Genomic DNA, 14886 nt, shown 5'->3' with positions numbered 1-14886 from the left:
CTCGGCGTTCTCCAAGAGACGATAACCTGTGATTCGACTGAGAGCGTTGTGCATCATGGATGGTGAGTAGCAACACCTTTATTGACTGTAAAATAACAATAACAATGATAATGGTAACTCGTAGGATGAGAGGTTAAGACAGGATGTCATAAATACTAATAATCATGTGACTTAAGTTGTATGTATATTCATATCTTAAGCCTGAATGTACAACAGCAACATGTGCTTAATTTCTTTATTAAATACTATTTTGCCCTGTTTATCTTAAGTCCGTTCAACAACACAGTGAAACGTCCTCCTTGTTGCAATGATTGACACTGGAATAAGTGTCAGCACAGCTTTAGCAGAACTGAACGAGCTCATCAAAACACAACAAACCAGTTTGTTGTGACATATTATTATTATTAGGTCATGTTGTCACCAACTATATTCAGTACAGTCTTGTATCTGCTTGCTAATTATCTTCCTACATGTCACTTTTTGTCTCCCTCCCCAGTTCTTATGCCCTCCATGCTAGGGGACGATCCACACATGAGTAAGTGCATTTTAATACCCCTTGTGTCAAAATAATGCTGAAAAGTGCCAAGGCAAGGCAAGTTTATTTGTATAGCACATTTCAACAACAAGGTAATTCAAAGTGCTTCACATAAAACCATTAAAAGCATCAAAACACAAGGCAAAAGAAAAGGAGATTTAAAAACAATTAAGAACATTCATTAAAACATTAAAAAACAGTGCAAGAAATAAAATGCAGAAATACAGGAAATTGATCAATATATGTATTGAATGTGGTTCAATTAAAGGCAGCAGCAAACAGAAAGGTCTTCAATCTTGATTTAAATGAGCTGAGGGTCTCAGCAGACCTGCAGCCAAACAATCTCTGAATGCACAGAATGGCCTCTTTCACTTCCTCATTTAGTTGTATTGATAAGCACTCCTTTTTTAGGCTTATCAGTGTGAGTTCATGCGAGGTTCCTGTAATCCTCATCTGTATGAAAGTTTATATGTTGTACATTTATGTGCGTGTGAGCTGTATCACCTCTCAGTTCTGCCGTTCGTGTCCTCGGCTAAAGCGGCTACAGAAAGGAGGAAGGCAGGCCGTGTCCCCGGCTGGCAAACACACGTTTCTCAATTCAGTCAGAAATGTAACAGGACTTGTTTGACACCGGCCTACGTAACAACCGTGTGCACGGCCTGTCGCTCGGCTGTCATGTCCACGAAAACACATTTCAGTGTTGTTAAATCATTGTACGATTCACACTTCCCTGATCAGTGTTAGTTCCTCTCTCACACAGGCATCATGTGGGGCCCGTTTTTGTTTCATGCAAAAGGGTCAAAGTGGGACAGACAAAACTCATTTCATGCTGTTTTGAATGCCGAATTGCCTTTTTTTTTGGCAATCTTATTTAATGCTTTGCAGTTTCAAAGACGCCTTGGCCTACATTTGATGCTGAGAGAGTTTTAAGCATGAAGTTGTGTCCAACTGTATGTCAGCAACTTATCTGAAAGCGTTTCCTTTCCAACCAAATGCTTCCAATTCTATCCAAAGATGTGTAGACTAACTGCAAAATCACCAAAAAGTCTTCAAATTCAATGCCTCCTGGGTTATTACATGTCAGCAACACGTTCATTACCAAAGTGTACCGTAGCTTGACTATTTGATCCTACAACTAAAAAAATTAAAAGTAGTAAAAAATAATAGTGATTTTTAAAAAGTGTGACCAAATGACCAAAATCTGTTAAGCAGCCACGTTCAGTTCAAAACTAACCACAGGGGAAAGTATTCAAGGTTAGGGTTGATCTGAATCCATCTTCATGCGCTCCTCTCCACACCCTGTCATTGACTCTCTCTCCCCCCCCCCCCCCTTCATCTGTGCTCTCTGTAGTGGCCGAGCCGGCCGTCCAGATCTACGAGGAGCCCAAGCAGAGGGGGATGCGCTTCAGGTACAAGTGCGAGGGTCGCTCGGCCGGGAGCATCCCTGGCAAGAACAGCTCCGACAACAACAGGTCCTACCCCAGTCTGCAGGTCGGTCGGCGGAACTTAAAGACCCACACGTTGTGTTTGTGTTTGTACATAAACTGCATAGTCCTCTGTCCTTTGCACCAGTTTGCTTTACCTAAATAAATGACCCCCCCCCCCCCCCCCCCCTTTACCGCAGATCCTGAATTACTGCGGCAAAGGCAAAGTGCGCGTCTACTTGGTGACGAAGAACGAGCCGTACCGGCCGCATCCGCACGACCTGGTGGGGAAGGACTGCAAGGACGGATTCTACGAGGCCGAGTTCGGCCCGGACCGCAGGGTGATCGCGTGAGTTCTCCACCCACAGTCGCAGCGCACACACACACACACACACACACACTCTCACTCTCACCTACCCTCACTATATCATAATCAGTTTGTTCTCTATTAATAGTATTTTGTGTTTCACTTGACGGTTTCGAAATTCGTTGAGTGTAAATCGGTGACCTCTCGGATACAGAGAGACACACAGCTAATCTCACACGCACACACACACACACACACACACACACACACACAGCATATTTGTCAAACCAGGTCTGTGATGAAGGTGGCAATACAGATTTCCCCAAGTTACATCACCCATATTTGCTGTGTGTTAGAGAGCAAACAGTGTGTGTGTGTGTGTGTGGGAGGGGGTGGGGGACTCGTGCATGTCTTTGAGAGTTTGAATGAGTCATTAGCTTGTGTTGCTTCTAAATTGCAAATCCTTCGTGGATGATTCATGTGGTAACTTTACATTAATCTCTACATGAAGCCCTTCAATGCATATAAATCCTCCTGCAGATTGGGATCAAACATTCATCATTGAACAATCGTTTTTTTTTGTTAAAGTCAGACGGGTTGGGGTGAGTGCACAATCGCTTTGACCTTAACATGCGACCGCGTTCTTTTTCTTTCTTTTTTTTGGCCATCATACTTCGCTCAGGTGTGGCCCTCTGTGTGTTGTTTATTCATTCCTGTCAGCACTGTAAGAGCCCATCACTTTTCCTCACGGCCCCGTGTTGTGTTACGCAGTTTCCAGAACCTGGGCATCCAGTGCGTGAGGAGGAGGGAAGTGAAAGAAGCGATCGTGCAGCGGATGACCCGAGGGATCAACCCCTTCAATGGTGAGTCCTCACGTCTCATGTCTGTTCTTTTCAGCCCACTAGTGCAGTAACATGTTTGCGTTAGACCGATACTGTTAAATACACATCAGGGAGCCACGCGTTGCTTTATTATTGTCAACATGGCTTCTGTGGTTTACTTTGGGTAAACTACAGAGCACCCAATGTGTATTAATCCACAGCTGAAAATAGTCCCCAACTATGGTTGGTTTTGGTCCTTTCATGGCATTTGTTTTTACCGTGAAACAAAAGTAAAGGCAGGGGCGGTTTTTTTCATGCAATTAATTACGATACAAAATACGTCACTAAATACGTGAATCGTGAATTTTGATGCTTTTGAGTGCCTGTAAAAGGCGGTAGCTAACAAGTGGCGAAATAAGATGACAAAACGTCATCACCCCGACTAGTACACCTGCACAGCCTCCGGAGGGGAAAAACATTCGGCGCCACAATGGAGTGGTCTCACTGACGTCACGATCTCCTTAGTTACCAGGTCGGTCGGCCATGTTGGAGTACATACAGATCCTCCATGGCGGCGAGTAAACAAGGAAGTGCGGCGAAAATACCATACTTTGAATCACTGGATAGTGCATCAAAGGTTCGCTACCTGGCCAAATTGAAGGTTATTGGTAACTTGGATCCTTATACGATGAGTGCAGATCGTTTCAGTGCCGATCCTACTTGTCTTCCATCGGTAAACTACGCCAACATCTACGCGTATCTCGTGAACACCCCGAGTCCTTACACGAAAGACGAGCTGGAGTGCTACAAAGGGCTCGACGCTTATAATCAGTTTGTCAGTGGATGGGTCCGAGACGTCAAAGCAACGGTCGTCGAGAATTCTCATCTCGTCATTGGAAGGGTAAATATATACAGATCTGGTCCGATATTTAGCAATATTCAATGTTTACTCAGCGCAAACAGACACGTGTGTTTGTTTACATTGTACGTGCATGTCATTGTGTGCGTGTGTGTAGGAATTCACTTTCAACTAACTCCTAACTTCATCCCCCCCCACACATATATATATATATATACACATATATATATATACATGATACGACGTTAAACTCATATCAAGCAATGCTGAGGCTGCATCTCTGTGTTTCGCCTGTTGTACACGCTCGACACGTCTCTGGCACCGACTGCTGTCACGGGCCGATGAAGCTTCGGTAACCTTCTCATGTCCATGTTTAATTTATATTTCCTTTATTAAATACTGTTCACAAACGAATTTGCAAATAAAATCACTGACCACTTATAAAGTGATCCGCACATACTCGAGTGTACCCCAAATTCGATTCCTTTATATCTCGAGAGATGCGCGACAGCCATTTCTGGCGACGTCGCTTGGATAGCTCCTTCGTGTAATTTCCTTGATGTGTAATGACCGCTGGCAAACCAAAGAATGATTTCTTGTCTCTATCAGCTCTGCTGCCACAACCAAAGACAGCACAAAAGTTCACCATGATCGATAGGTTCTGCGACTCAGCCGTGCATGCCAGTGGCTGTGTGTACTCCAACATGTACTCCAACATGGCCGACAGCTAAACTGTGACGTCACACGAGACCACTCCATATGCGAACAAAGGGCTGAAACGCTAACAAAATGCCTGCGGCTAGCTAAAAACATTCAGCATGTCAAATTTTAGCACGCTACGTCAACCGGGGGGTGCAGTTGATAGCGAGAAGGATGATTGGACAAGTTAGCAAGCTGTTAGCTATGTGTTAGCAAGCTAATGTCGTTAGCCTAGACACTTGCAAACACAAAGGGCGTAGTTTTCTGACGTGGCCACATTCCACGATGACACATGTCGTGTACTGTCAAAATGCCCGAGCTTAACTTACAGAAATGTAGTAACGGACAAAATGCTTGCTGCGCATGTAACGTGTGTCAGAATCCCACCCGTCTTTGCTGATGCCTCACTTTTTTCGGTTCGGCAACTTATAAAAACAAATATATATCTAAAATTGAAGCCTCTAAATCTATCTGTAATAACATATATATGTAACATATCCCCAACGAGCCAGTACCAGCTAATGACAGTTCATTAATACATCACTCAGAGTCGTATTCGCAGTGGACAAAGTAAAGAGTGTATTGTTGTGTTCTGCTGCTGTTGGCGGTACAGCTGCAGTTGGTTACTGCTGATGCTGCTGTTGCTTTCCATGTTACTGTTAACCAGGTTCAAAACAGTTCAAATGAATTGTTTTGCAAATGCTGATTGACCCAGTTCTCAGGCAGCGGAGAGGATTTTTCCTTGCATCGAGTCAGAAATCGTCTCTCTTGTCACCGCACCGTGTGCAGCTCTGCCGTTTCCTCAATGCGCTTTCATTCTGCGGTCCTCCGGCGCAGACTGGCAGCGCTTCTCGTGTACGAACAGGCGTTGGAGCCTACTTCCCCATTCTTAGTCACAGTTGCTCAATTCAGTGCAGCGCAGGATGCCACGTGAGGGCTGGGAATGCAGGATTCATTAGAGGGGGGGGGGGGGGGGGCAGGCCCGAGGGGGGTTCCCCCAGCTCTCAGAGATGACGATAACAGTCGGTTTATGGTGCTCCACGGGTCTGTAAAAGCATGGAGGGTTTACGAGCTGGATTTGATTTGGACATATGTGCTTTGAGTTTTTTTGGGGGGGTGTTTTTTTGCGAGTGGCAACAAGTGGTGACTGAAGCAGTCTGAGTTCGCCAGATATCTGCTAACCACACACATTCGACACATTGGTTATTTGCTCCGATGCTCTGATCTACTACTGTCCATGTTTGCAAAAGAGTTCGTACCGATGCTTCACTTTCACTTCAAATCCCGCAGAGCCCACGCTGTGCATACAGAGTCTCATGGGTTTATAAAGCAAGTGACTTCGTGCTTTGTATCAATCGAGATTGTTCTGGAGTGGGTGGCCTCGTTTTGGAGACACCGACCATAGAGATGTCTGCCTTCTCTCGAATATGAATAGGAACTATGGTAGAAAGAAAATAGTTCCCATGTGAAACAGACAAGTTCTGTGGATTATTTTTCGAAAAATATAAAAGATAATATTTTAATATATGTATATAGCAGTGCTACAGGTCGCTAAAGTGGGAAATGAACCCCTAGTAACCCAGATGACATCTTTCGTGACGCGTTCGGTCTACTGAGCCTTACATGACCACACGTCTATTGTCTTACCTGCTTGCTAGTATTATTTTACAGTTAAGGAGCTCATTTAGGTCACAGAAGCGGAAGGCCTGCAACACACTTAGTCTCTAAGATTTCATTGAATTTGAATTGTTGTTACCGGTCAGACACCACGGACTCAGGTTAAATACGGTGATCGCTACAAGGCCATACGATGGGCAGCTGGGTCTCTCTCTTTTTTATTTTTCTTCTTCTTCTTTTTTACCAGCTAACCTTCCCCTCTGTTCAGCTCACTTCTGCTGTGAAACTCAGCTGCTTCCTGTGTCAGGGGGAGATAGCCCCCCCCCCCCCCCCCCCACACACACACACACACACACACACACAACCACCTTGCGCACTCAAGTGAAATGTTGTTCGGGGGCCAAATCGGGGTAGTCGAGTGGATCATTTGTGAGACCTAATACTCGTTCATTTAGAAAGCTCACCTCAGCTATGCTAGCGATGACACAGAGTGTGTGTGTGTGTGTGTGTGTGTGTGTGTGTGTGTGTGACGTCGTAATGTGTTTCCGTATTCCTACGCGTTGTCATTTCGCATTGGGGTGGTACACCTGGTAAATGCTTTTCACATGAGTGACAGTGTTCTCTTCTTACAGGTGTGGCTGTGCGTTGGCTTGTTCTATAGCAGCAGACAGAGGCTCAAATAAGGCGATGTGACGTTGATTGTGATGTTTGGGTTCAACGTTCTTGAGTCTTTTTTAAAAGTGTAAACATCATTTCACGAGCTGAAGCTCTTCTGCTTCGGCAGTAACAAGGGATGAATTGTTTTCTTTTGTTCTGAGCATGAACAGCGTGGACAAAAGGGATCCGGAGGGAAAGTGATGTTGAGTAATATTGGCAGAGGTTTGGTGATTTCCAACTTCCATCAACTTTAATGTTATCGTCGTGTCCTTCCTCTGATTATGTCTCTGCTGAGCTGAAGAGGACAGTTTTCCATCGGCCTTTTACTCTTTTCTTTTATTGGCCATTGCCAAAATGCAATGCACCATCCTCTATGATGTCAGTGCCTTCTATGTGCTGTAAAGCAACAACACACCGATTTCAGGGGGAAACTGGCCCGTGTGCGACGCGATATAGTACAGTTCAGGTATATGTTGATATATAAGCGTTTGAATTGCATATTTGAACCTGGACTCATTGCCTCAGTCGAGACGCACACAAACTGGCCGATGCGTGTGAAGCTCGGTGAAATCGTGAGTCATGCAGTGGAGACGCTGTTTGTGGTGAGGCCTTGCCACCTGCCTCCCCTTCGTTCTCACTCTCACATTCCGCTCCCACACTCGCACCTAACCCCCCCCCCCCCACACACACACACACACACACACGACCCCCCTCCCCCCACACACACACTCCACTCCACTGTCCTCCCCGTCGGCGCCGCGCCGAATGACCGCCTCCCTCTTCGCAGCTGCAGCAACCGTGCAGGCAGGATGGCCAGGTGAATGTGGGCCCAGTTGTCTTTCCACCACACACACACACACACACACACACCTTTACTCGCATCTGCTTTTACCTCGAGCACAGCGGTCTTCATTTCTCCCTCCTTCGGTTTCTCCGCTGGGTGCCTGTCTGTGCCACCTACAGCACGCGAACCTGAGGACAAAACACAAAGCTGTAGAGCGCCGTGACTTTGTTTTCAGCCCCCCAGATGAGTGTTACTGTTGTTGTTGTTGTTCAAGACACTGTGACACCTCTCCGCACACATACCCACCTCGTGCCATACACAGTATGTCCCATAAAGTACAAGGCAATGTGGCCAAAAGTGATTCAAAATGACTCCGGTGCTCTTAATAGTTTCCAAGAAACTGAGCACCTGTTGTTTCCTGCCACAGCAATTTGTCATATTAATGAAATTGAAAATCATGGACGGTGTCTCACTAGGTGATTTATTGAACTTGAGTTGCATAACAACGCAAACTGAAAACAGAAATGTCTAAGAGAGAGAGAGAGCAACACCTAAACATGTCACAGTGTACGAAAACCAAGACAATGCATCAAGGAGCTGCACGGTACTCATTTGATATGTGTTAAGCACCTTGTAAGCCATCTTTGTTCTAAGAAATAACGCTTTATTGATCAAATGTAGATTTCTTGTGGAACAAGAAGGAACTAGCATTATACTCATTTATTGTAATGAAATGAAGAGTAAAATATCATGGTTTTAAATCGGCTTGTAAAGCAGCACAATGCACTGTTGTCCCTCTATATTCAGTACAGTTGTGTTCAGCATGAAGTTCATCCTCCGTTTAACAGCTCTGTGCCAAGGCACCGAACTCTGTCTTGTTGCACACGGTGGTTTTTGTATTGAGAAGTGCAAGTACTGTTCCAGTCTTTATGCTAAGCTAAGCTGCTCATCTTCAGTCACACGGTTGATTCACATTTAACAGACGTTCATGAGATTGGTATTGATCTCGTACAGGTGACTCTCAGGCAGACGAGTCGCAAATGAGCCTTTTCCCCAAACAAACATGAGCCGATGACATGAAGCAGGTCAGACGGTCGGAATGCTGCATGTCAACATTGTTGCAAACGTTTCGAGCCAGGCTGAAGTATTTTGGATGTCAGACACCAGACCATGATGTCGACATGTTTATAGAGTCAAAATCCAAACCCACTCGTTCGTAGCTGCACCGATGACCCGTGACTCCACTTGGACCTGAGCCTTGGGAATGATGACGTGCTGGTGCCAGCGGCGCATGTAGAGACAGGGCGGGAAAAATACTTCCGCTGGCTGTTTGCACTGAGCCTGCCCAGTGGCACAGTGAGTTAGGACGAGGAGTTTCCCCTCCGTCTCACGTGTAGCTGTTGCACGCTGAGCCGCTTCACGTTATCGAGGATTCAAAAAGAGTTGAGCTCTGACTGTAGTCCCACCACTTTCACACACGTCAGGAGCCCTCATGGTTACTCGTGCAGGGAGTCTCATCTCTTGCTCCTGCTGACACTGTCACACACACACACACACACACAGGCACTTCTTTCCACCCCGAAGGTGACGTTGCAGAGCGTCACCGCGGTGACAAATTGTAGGCGGGAGGTGGCCTCGGCATGAGCGCGATAGATAGAAATTGAGAGAGATGGAGGAAGAGAAAGTAGGCAGATGTGAAAGCCTGGTGTGTGTGTGTGTGTGTATGTATCTGTGTGTGGGGGCGTCTCAGTTATAAAGCCATCCCTTCGAGGTTCGCGTCACCTCTGAGGGCGGTGTGTGTGACGCGTGTGTGTGTTTGCAGATAAAAGTGTGGGCTGTGGAGGCTTGAAAAAGAAAAAAGCTTATCTGTGACGTGTTGATCCGGAGTGTTGGGGACGGCCTACAGATGTGACTCCATCTATCTGTCCATCCATCTACACTTTGATGGTGTGACACGTTTCTCATTAATTGTTCACCACACAATTCTTCTGCACATTTGGTCCACGGTATCATTCTGTGATGAAATTGATTTACGATCAATTCACCCACATTCCAGCCGCGCGACTGCAAACGTTTTCGTGGTGTCTGTCTGGTCACGCGGGTGTTATGATGTGGCGTCCATCATGAGATATCCACCTTCAAAACACCCTGCCGTCATTTCTTTATGGCCTAAAATAAATAGCCTAAAGTTGGTGATACTTTTTTGTTTTGAGCACCACAAAAAAAGTTCCACGAGCCTCCATTTGATTGCACTGTACCTAAGTACACATTTCAATACTTATACTTAATATTGTAATTTTTCCCTTCCTACACTTATTTTGAGAGCTGTAGTTACTGTTTCAATTTTATTTTTTTCATTCAAAACATATGGGGAGCTTATAAAATATGATGCATTGTCATGGATATGTAAATAGAAAGCTCCCCCTCATCCAATTACAACTGTAAAATGCTTCTAACGCATTAATGCATCAATAATAGTCCAATAATATTGTATTTAATAGTATAAAAAGGGCCATATATTTGCATTAGAAGTACTATAATTCTGCACATTTTGCTGATAATCCTTTTTTTTAAATCAGAGTGATATAAGTGATCATTGCTTACATTGCAGGTTGTTTGTCTCATGCAGCATCTCACCTCTCATGTACCGTAGCTGTGATAATGACACCTATGTATGTGTGTGTGTGTGTGTGTGTGTGACCTCAGTGCCACGTGAGCAGCTGCTGCAGACGGAGGAGTACGACCTGAACGTGGTGCGCCTGTGCATCCAGGTCTTCCTGCAGGACGAGAACGGCCACTACACCATCCCGCTCGGCCCCATCGTCACCAACCCCATCTACGACAACAGTGAGTTGACACTGCGAGAAGACTTAAATGTTCAGATGAACGCTGTGCTTCAGTATGTGGAAATGATAAAATAATAATTTAACTACTGCATGTTTTCGTCTTTCTGGGCGTTATTCTATAGTAGCCAAATAATAATGCGTCTAAAATGATGAAACTTGCATAGTTTTAAGATTTTAAAAAAACTTCTCATTGTCTTTTGGGGATCACTGGCTTCCACCCAAGTGTTTGTTGCAAGACCTGTGTGCATGTGTCCAGTGGTTATTCTCTCAACTCTGTTTTGAGTGTTGCACTTAGTGAACTAGTTCAGTGTTCCTCACAAACATTGAGAAAGGGGAAGCTCTTTAAACACACTAAGCCTCAAACAACCCCGTTGCCATGGAGCACTTCCTCTTCTGACTCTCTTGTGACATGTGACTCAACCTGCTGAGGCCTCAACTGTAAACCTACTGTGGTCTTTTTCTAAACTGAGGCAAATATTGAACACGTTACACTGACCCACGGAAGCTGTTTTGTTTTTTCACAATCGGACATCAGCGAGATCAGGTCAAGGCCGACTCTGACACCATCACTGTTGGAAATACAAACGTTATCTCACTCGTAGAATGCAGTTTGATTTCGATTGTTTGCGTCTGTTGGGCTGCATGGTTACAACTTGTTTCTGCATCATCAGGGGCCCCAAACACAGCGGAGCTGAGGATCTGCCGGGTCAACCGGAACAGTGGCAGCGTCAAGGGAGGGGATGAGATCTTCTTACTGTGTGACAAAGTACAGAAAGGTACAAACTATCGATGCTCCGTTGGCCTTCGCAATCAGCTAATCGGCATTTTGTTGTTTTACACGTTTTACAGATTTCTCATATCTTGCATACATTTTCTCTCCATTGTTCTCCATCCATGCATCCATTTTGCATCTCATAGCCATAGAGCCCATCTCTTTGCATGCTCATTCAGTTTTCCATTGCTGTCTTCTCATCATCCCACTTTCCTCCAGACGACATCGAGGTGCGATTCTTCTCCGACGACGGTTGGGAGGCCAAAGGCTCCTTCTCCCAGGCCGACGTTCATCGCCAAGTGGCCATCGTCTTTAAGACTCCTTCCTATTACAACACCATCGTAACGGAGTCGGTCACCGTGCACATGCAGTTGCGCCGGCCTTCTGATCAGGAAGTCAGTGAAGCCATGGATTTTAGATACCTGCCCGACGACAAAGGTAAGCAGAGATCTCCTTCTTTCTGTTATTAACTCAAACTCTCGCCATTGGTCGGTGTCCGCTGGTGGTTTTCTGGAACTGGGGGGGGGGGGGTCTCAGGTGGATTCAAGTGATATATGTCAACATTTTGCGTTTGCTTTAGATCCTTACGGTTACAATGAGAAAAAGCGCAGAAGAGAGCACTTGATGAGGATATCAGGACTATCAGGTACGAGTTACGGTCCTGTTTATATCAATATAGCCCACCATGTCCCCATGTGCATGTATGAGATTCAGTGCACATGTATGCATTGTAACCAAGATTTCTGTCCTTTCTTTAGGTGTCCCTTTAACTGGTCTAATAAATCGGCCAAAGGCGGTGCCACAGAGTACCATGATTCACATGCGAAAAGGTAACTGGCTTTGTTTCCCTCACATTGCACATTGGTGTTAAGCCAGCAACTATACTACGCTTCCATCCAGATCAGGATAATACTGCCTTGGTATCACACTAAATGTCAATGTTTGTTTCCAGACCTCAGCAACATGTACGTGAGGCCACAGCCCACACCTTCGATGCCGCAACAACCTCCTGTGTTCAACCAGGTCTTCCAACCAGGCGCTCAGAACGTTATGATGACATCGCAGGGTCCCACTGTGCCAGTCAGCCATTCATGGGCAAATCCCAACCCAGCACTCTCAATGGATACAGTCACCATAAACCCATCTGGTGCCATGAGCAATCTTCTACGTCCTAATAGCAGCAGGCAACAGCAGGCAAACCGTGTCACTGGTTACCCCCACAGAGTGGAGCACAGCGGCTTTGAGAATAACACCCTCCCTCAGCTCTCCATGAGGGACTTGCAGTGCTTGGATCCAGCCCCCCAAGCTGCTGTCATGAGCCACCCAATCTTCCAGCTGCAGCCCCACAGGGAGGAGCTCGAGATCCGGGCCCAGAACCATCCAGGCAACCAGAACCAGGGTCTCCAGACTGCTTGGCCCAATTTCACTACCCTCAATCAAGTCCAGAACACCTTTAACGGGTCAGTACCCGGAGGTGGAGGGGGCTCACAGGGGCTGGGCTCTTTCTCCTTCGTAGGGGAAATTGAAGGGGAAGATTTTTTGAAGAGCCTGGTGGGAGGAGGGCCTCAGACTGGCCTCCAGCTGAAGCAGGAGCCCCAGATCACAATGCAACAAGAGACCCATTCTTCCGTCATGCAGTCCCCGAGCGAAAGCCAAGAAAATACTTATACCAACTTGCTTCCTCGTCCCATAAGCAACGGCATGAACATGATTCCAATGATGCAAGATGCTTGTGGCAACACCCTGCCTCATAAAAATCTGGAAAATTCGTACTCAGGCAACGACATGGCATCCGAAGGCCACTTTACAACTTTGGCTGACTGGATCAAAGCAACTCGACAAAGTGACTAAAAAGAGTGACATTTTCGGTGTCAAAAAATAAACCGATGCAGCTCAGAGGAATACGTTGGTCTTGTTTAGCCTTGCAAAGACAGAGATTTTGCTTCATCCATATTGGCCCAGTAAGGATCAGTGGGCATATGCTTGGGTTATTACATCAGTGGGCAAATGACGTAAAATTATAGCCATGTGGAATCTACAACCAGACAAAGGCATTGTTTCTAGGTGCAATTGATTACGAACGAGTTCCTTCTTTAGCAGAGACATCACCAAGGGTGGTTCCTACACTTGACTGGCCATCTATGGCTTGGTAAGCATTGTTTTTCGCTTCCCAATATATGGAAAGACACCATTCTGTTAAAAATGATTCATCAAATTAGATTTCTTGGTTTATTTTAGACAAGAGCCATGCAGTTTCAGAACCTATTTGCATTTATATTAAGGACGCCTGTTCAGGTTACACCCTGACCTTTAACCAATGGATTGTTGGGACTGTCGTTCAAATTACTTCCCTAATTCACTGATTGATTTCCAGCTGCTGGTATTGAGGCTTGTAGTGGATATTCTCCAGACTAGTCAATTAAACTGAGCTCTCATGAGTTCATCGGGCTTCTTTCTGCACAGTGAAGTATGGGGATAAAACATCTTAGGTTGTAAAGATGACCAACAACATGCTCATGGTTTCAAGCCAAAGTTAGAATTCTGCAGAAGTGAATGTACTACTTTCTTTCTTTGTCTTTTCCATGTGAAGTTGGATTCACTGTGAACATAATGTATAGTAGAGTGTTTGATTTTGGAAATAAAACGGTGGCAAATGTATGTTAGGGATTTGAAATTAGAGCAGACAATATGGCTTATTATCATGGTTGTACACACATTTTTTGCTTTGTAAAGGAATTCTTACATATTGTACTGTTTTATTGATTTCTTAGCAGAGTATTTGCTGTTATAAATGCGCTCTGTACATACATGTAAGCCATAGTTGAGAGTGAAAGCAACAACAATGCTGAAACGCTCAAGAACTGGCAAGGTAGTGAAATTTCCATTGAGGAAGTGGGAGGAAGCACATTTCGTGTTGTCTTTCCTTTGTAATGACTATGTCATAACAGTGATCACATGTGTTATCCAGAGTTCTCAGAGCATTTCTACGAGATGTTTTTTTTTATATATGAAGATGTCAATGTTCTACTTTATTGATGTTTCATTCGTTCAGCTGAGCTTATCGATATCTTCACAGAGCCCCTCGCTCCAGGACATTGTGGTCGGCTGATGATAAACTGTCAACTGTAGTCTAGCTCATCCTAGCATGTTGTTTTTCTACTTGTATGCCCTTCAGAAGCTTTTTGGTTGTAAAAGGAAGTAAATATTGTTGATGACTAGTTTGTAAGATTTGCTATTTTTGCATTTTTCTACAAGATCAGTTCTTAATAAACAGAGTCTGTCTTATTCTACATGTTCCATGTTGGGGTTTTTTTTCCAACGAGAGGTGACACGAGAGGGTGCAGCAAAGTACAACCAAACGTAACTTTTAGGCGACCAAAATGTTTCAAATAACTTTCATGAACTGAAAACACCTAAAGCACAGCCTGCTTTATGGTCTGTTTGACTCTAAATGGACCATCATTTACCAAATGAACATCATGCTGTATTGAAGAAGACTTGAAACTATAGAGATTGAGACATAAACTCATGTTTACAATGTTTAATGAGGGAATAAATCAAGTGA

The 14886-nt window shown here is 44.9% G+C and overlaps 1 protein-coding gene across 1 annotated transcript; it reads left to right on the top strand.

Annotated features, from left to right (window-relative positions):
• Positions 1-14611, top strand: rel (v-rel avian reticuloendotheliosis viral oncogene homolog). Its single transcript, XM_079279636.1, has 11 exons — positions 1-62; positions 497-535; positions 1887-2026; positions 2160-2308; positions 3038-3129; positions 10410-10550; positions 11221-11325; positions 11541-11759; positions 11902-11967; positions 12080-12151; positions 12274-14611. Exons 1-11 carry the CDS (start codon positions 56-58, stop codon positions 13170-13172), a joined length of 1929 nt encoding a protein of 642 aa, XP_079135762.1. The 5' UTR covers positions 1-55; the 3' UTR covers positions 13173-14611.
• The last annotated feature ends 275 nt before the right edge of the window (positions 14612-14886 follow it).

Source organism: Melanostigma gelatinosum (assembly GCF_949748355.1).
Source record: "Melanostigma gelatinosum genome assembly, chromosome: 12".
Taxonomy (NCBI): Eukaryota; Metazoa; Chordata; class Actinopteri; order Perciformes; family Zoarcidae; genus Melanostigma; species Melanostigma gelatinosum.
Note: the sequence above shows the minus strand (reverse complement) of the source record. Positions and strands in the feature narration are given on the sequence as shown.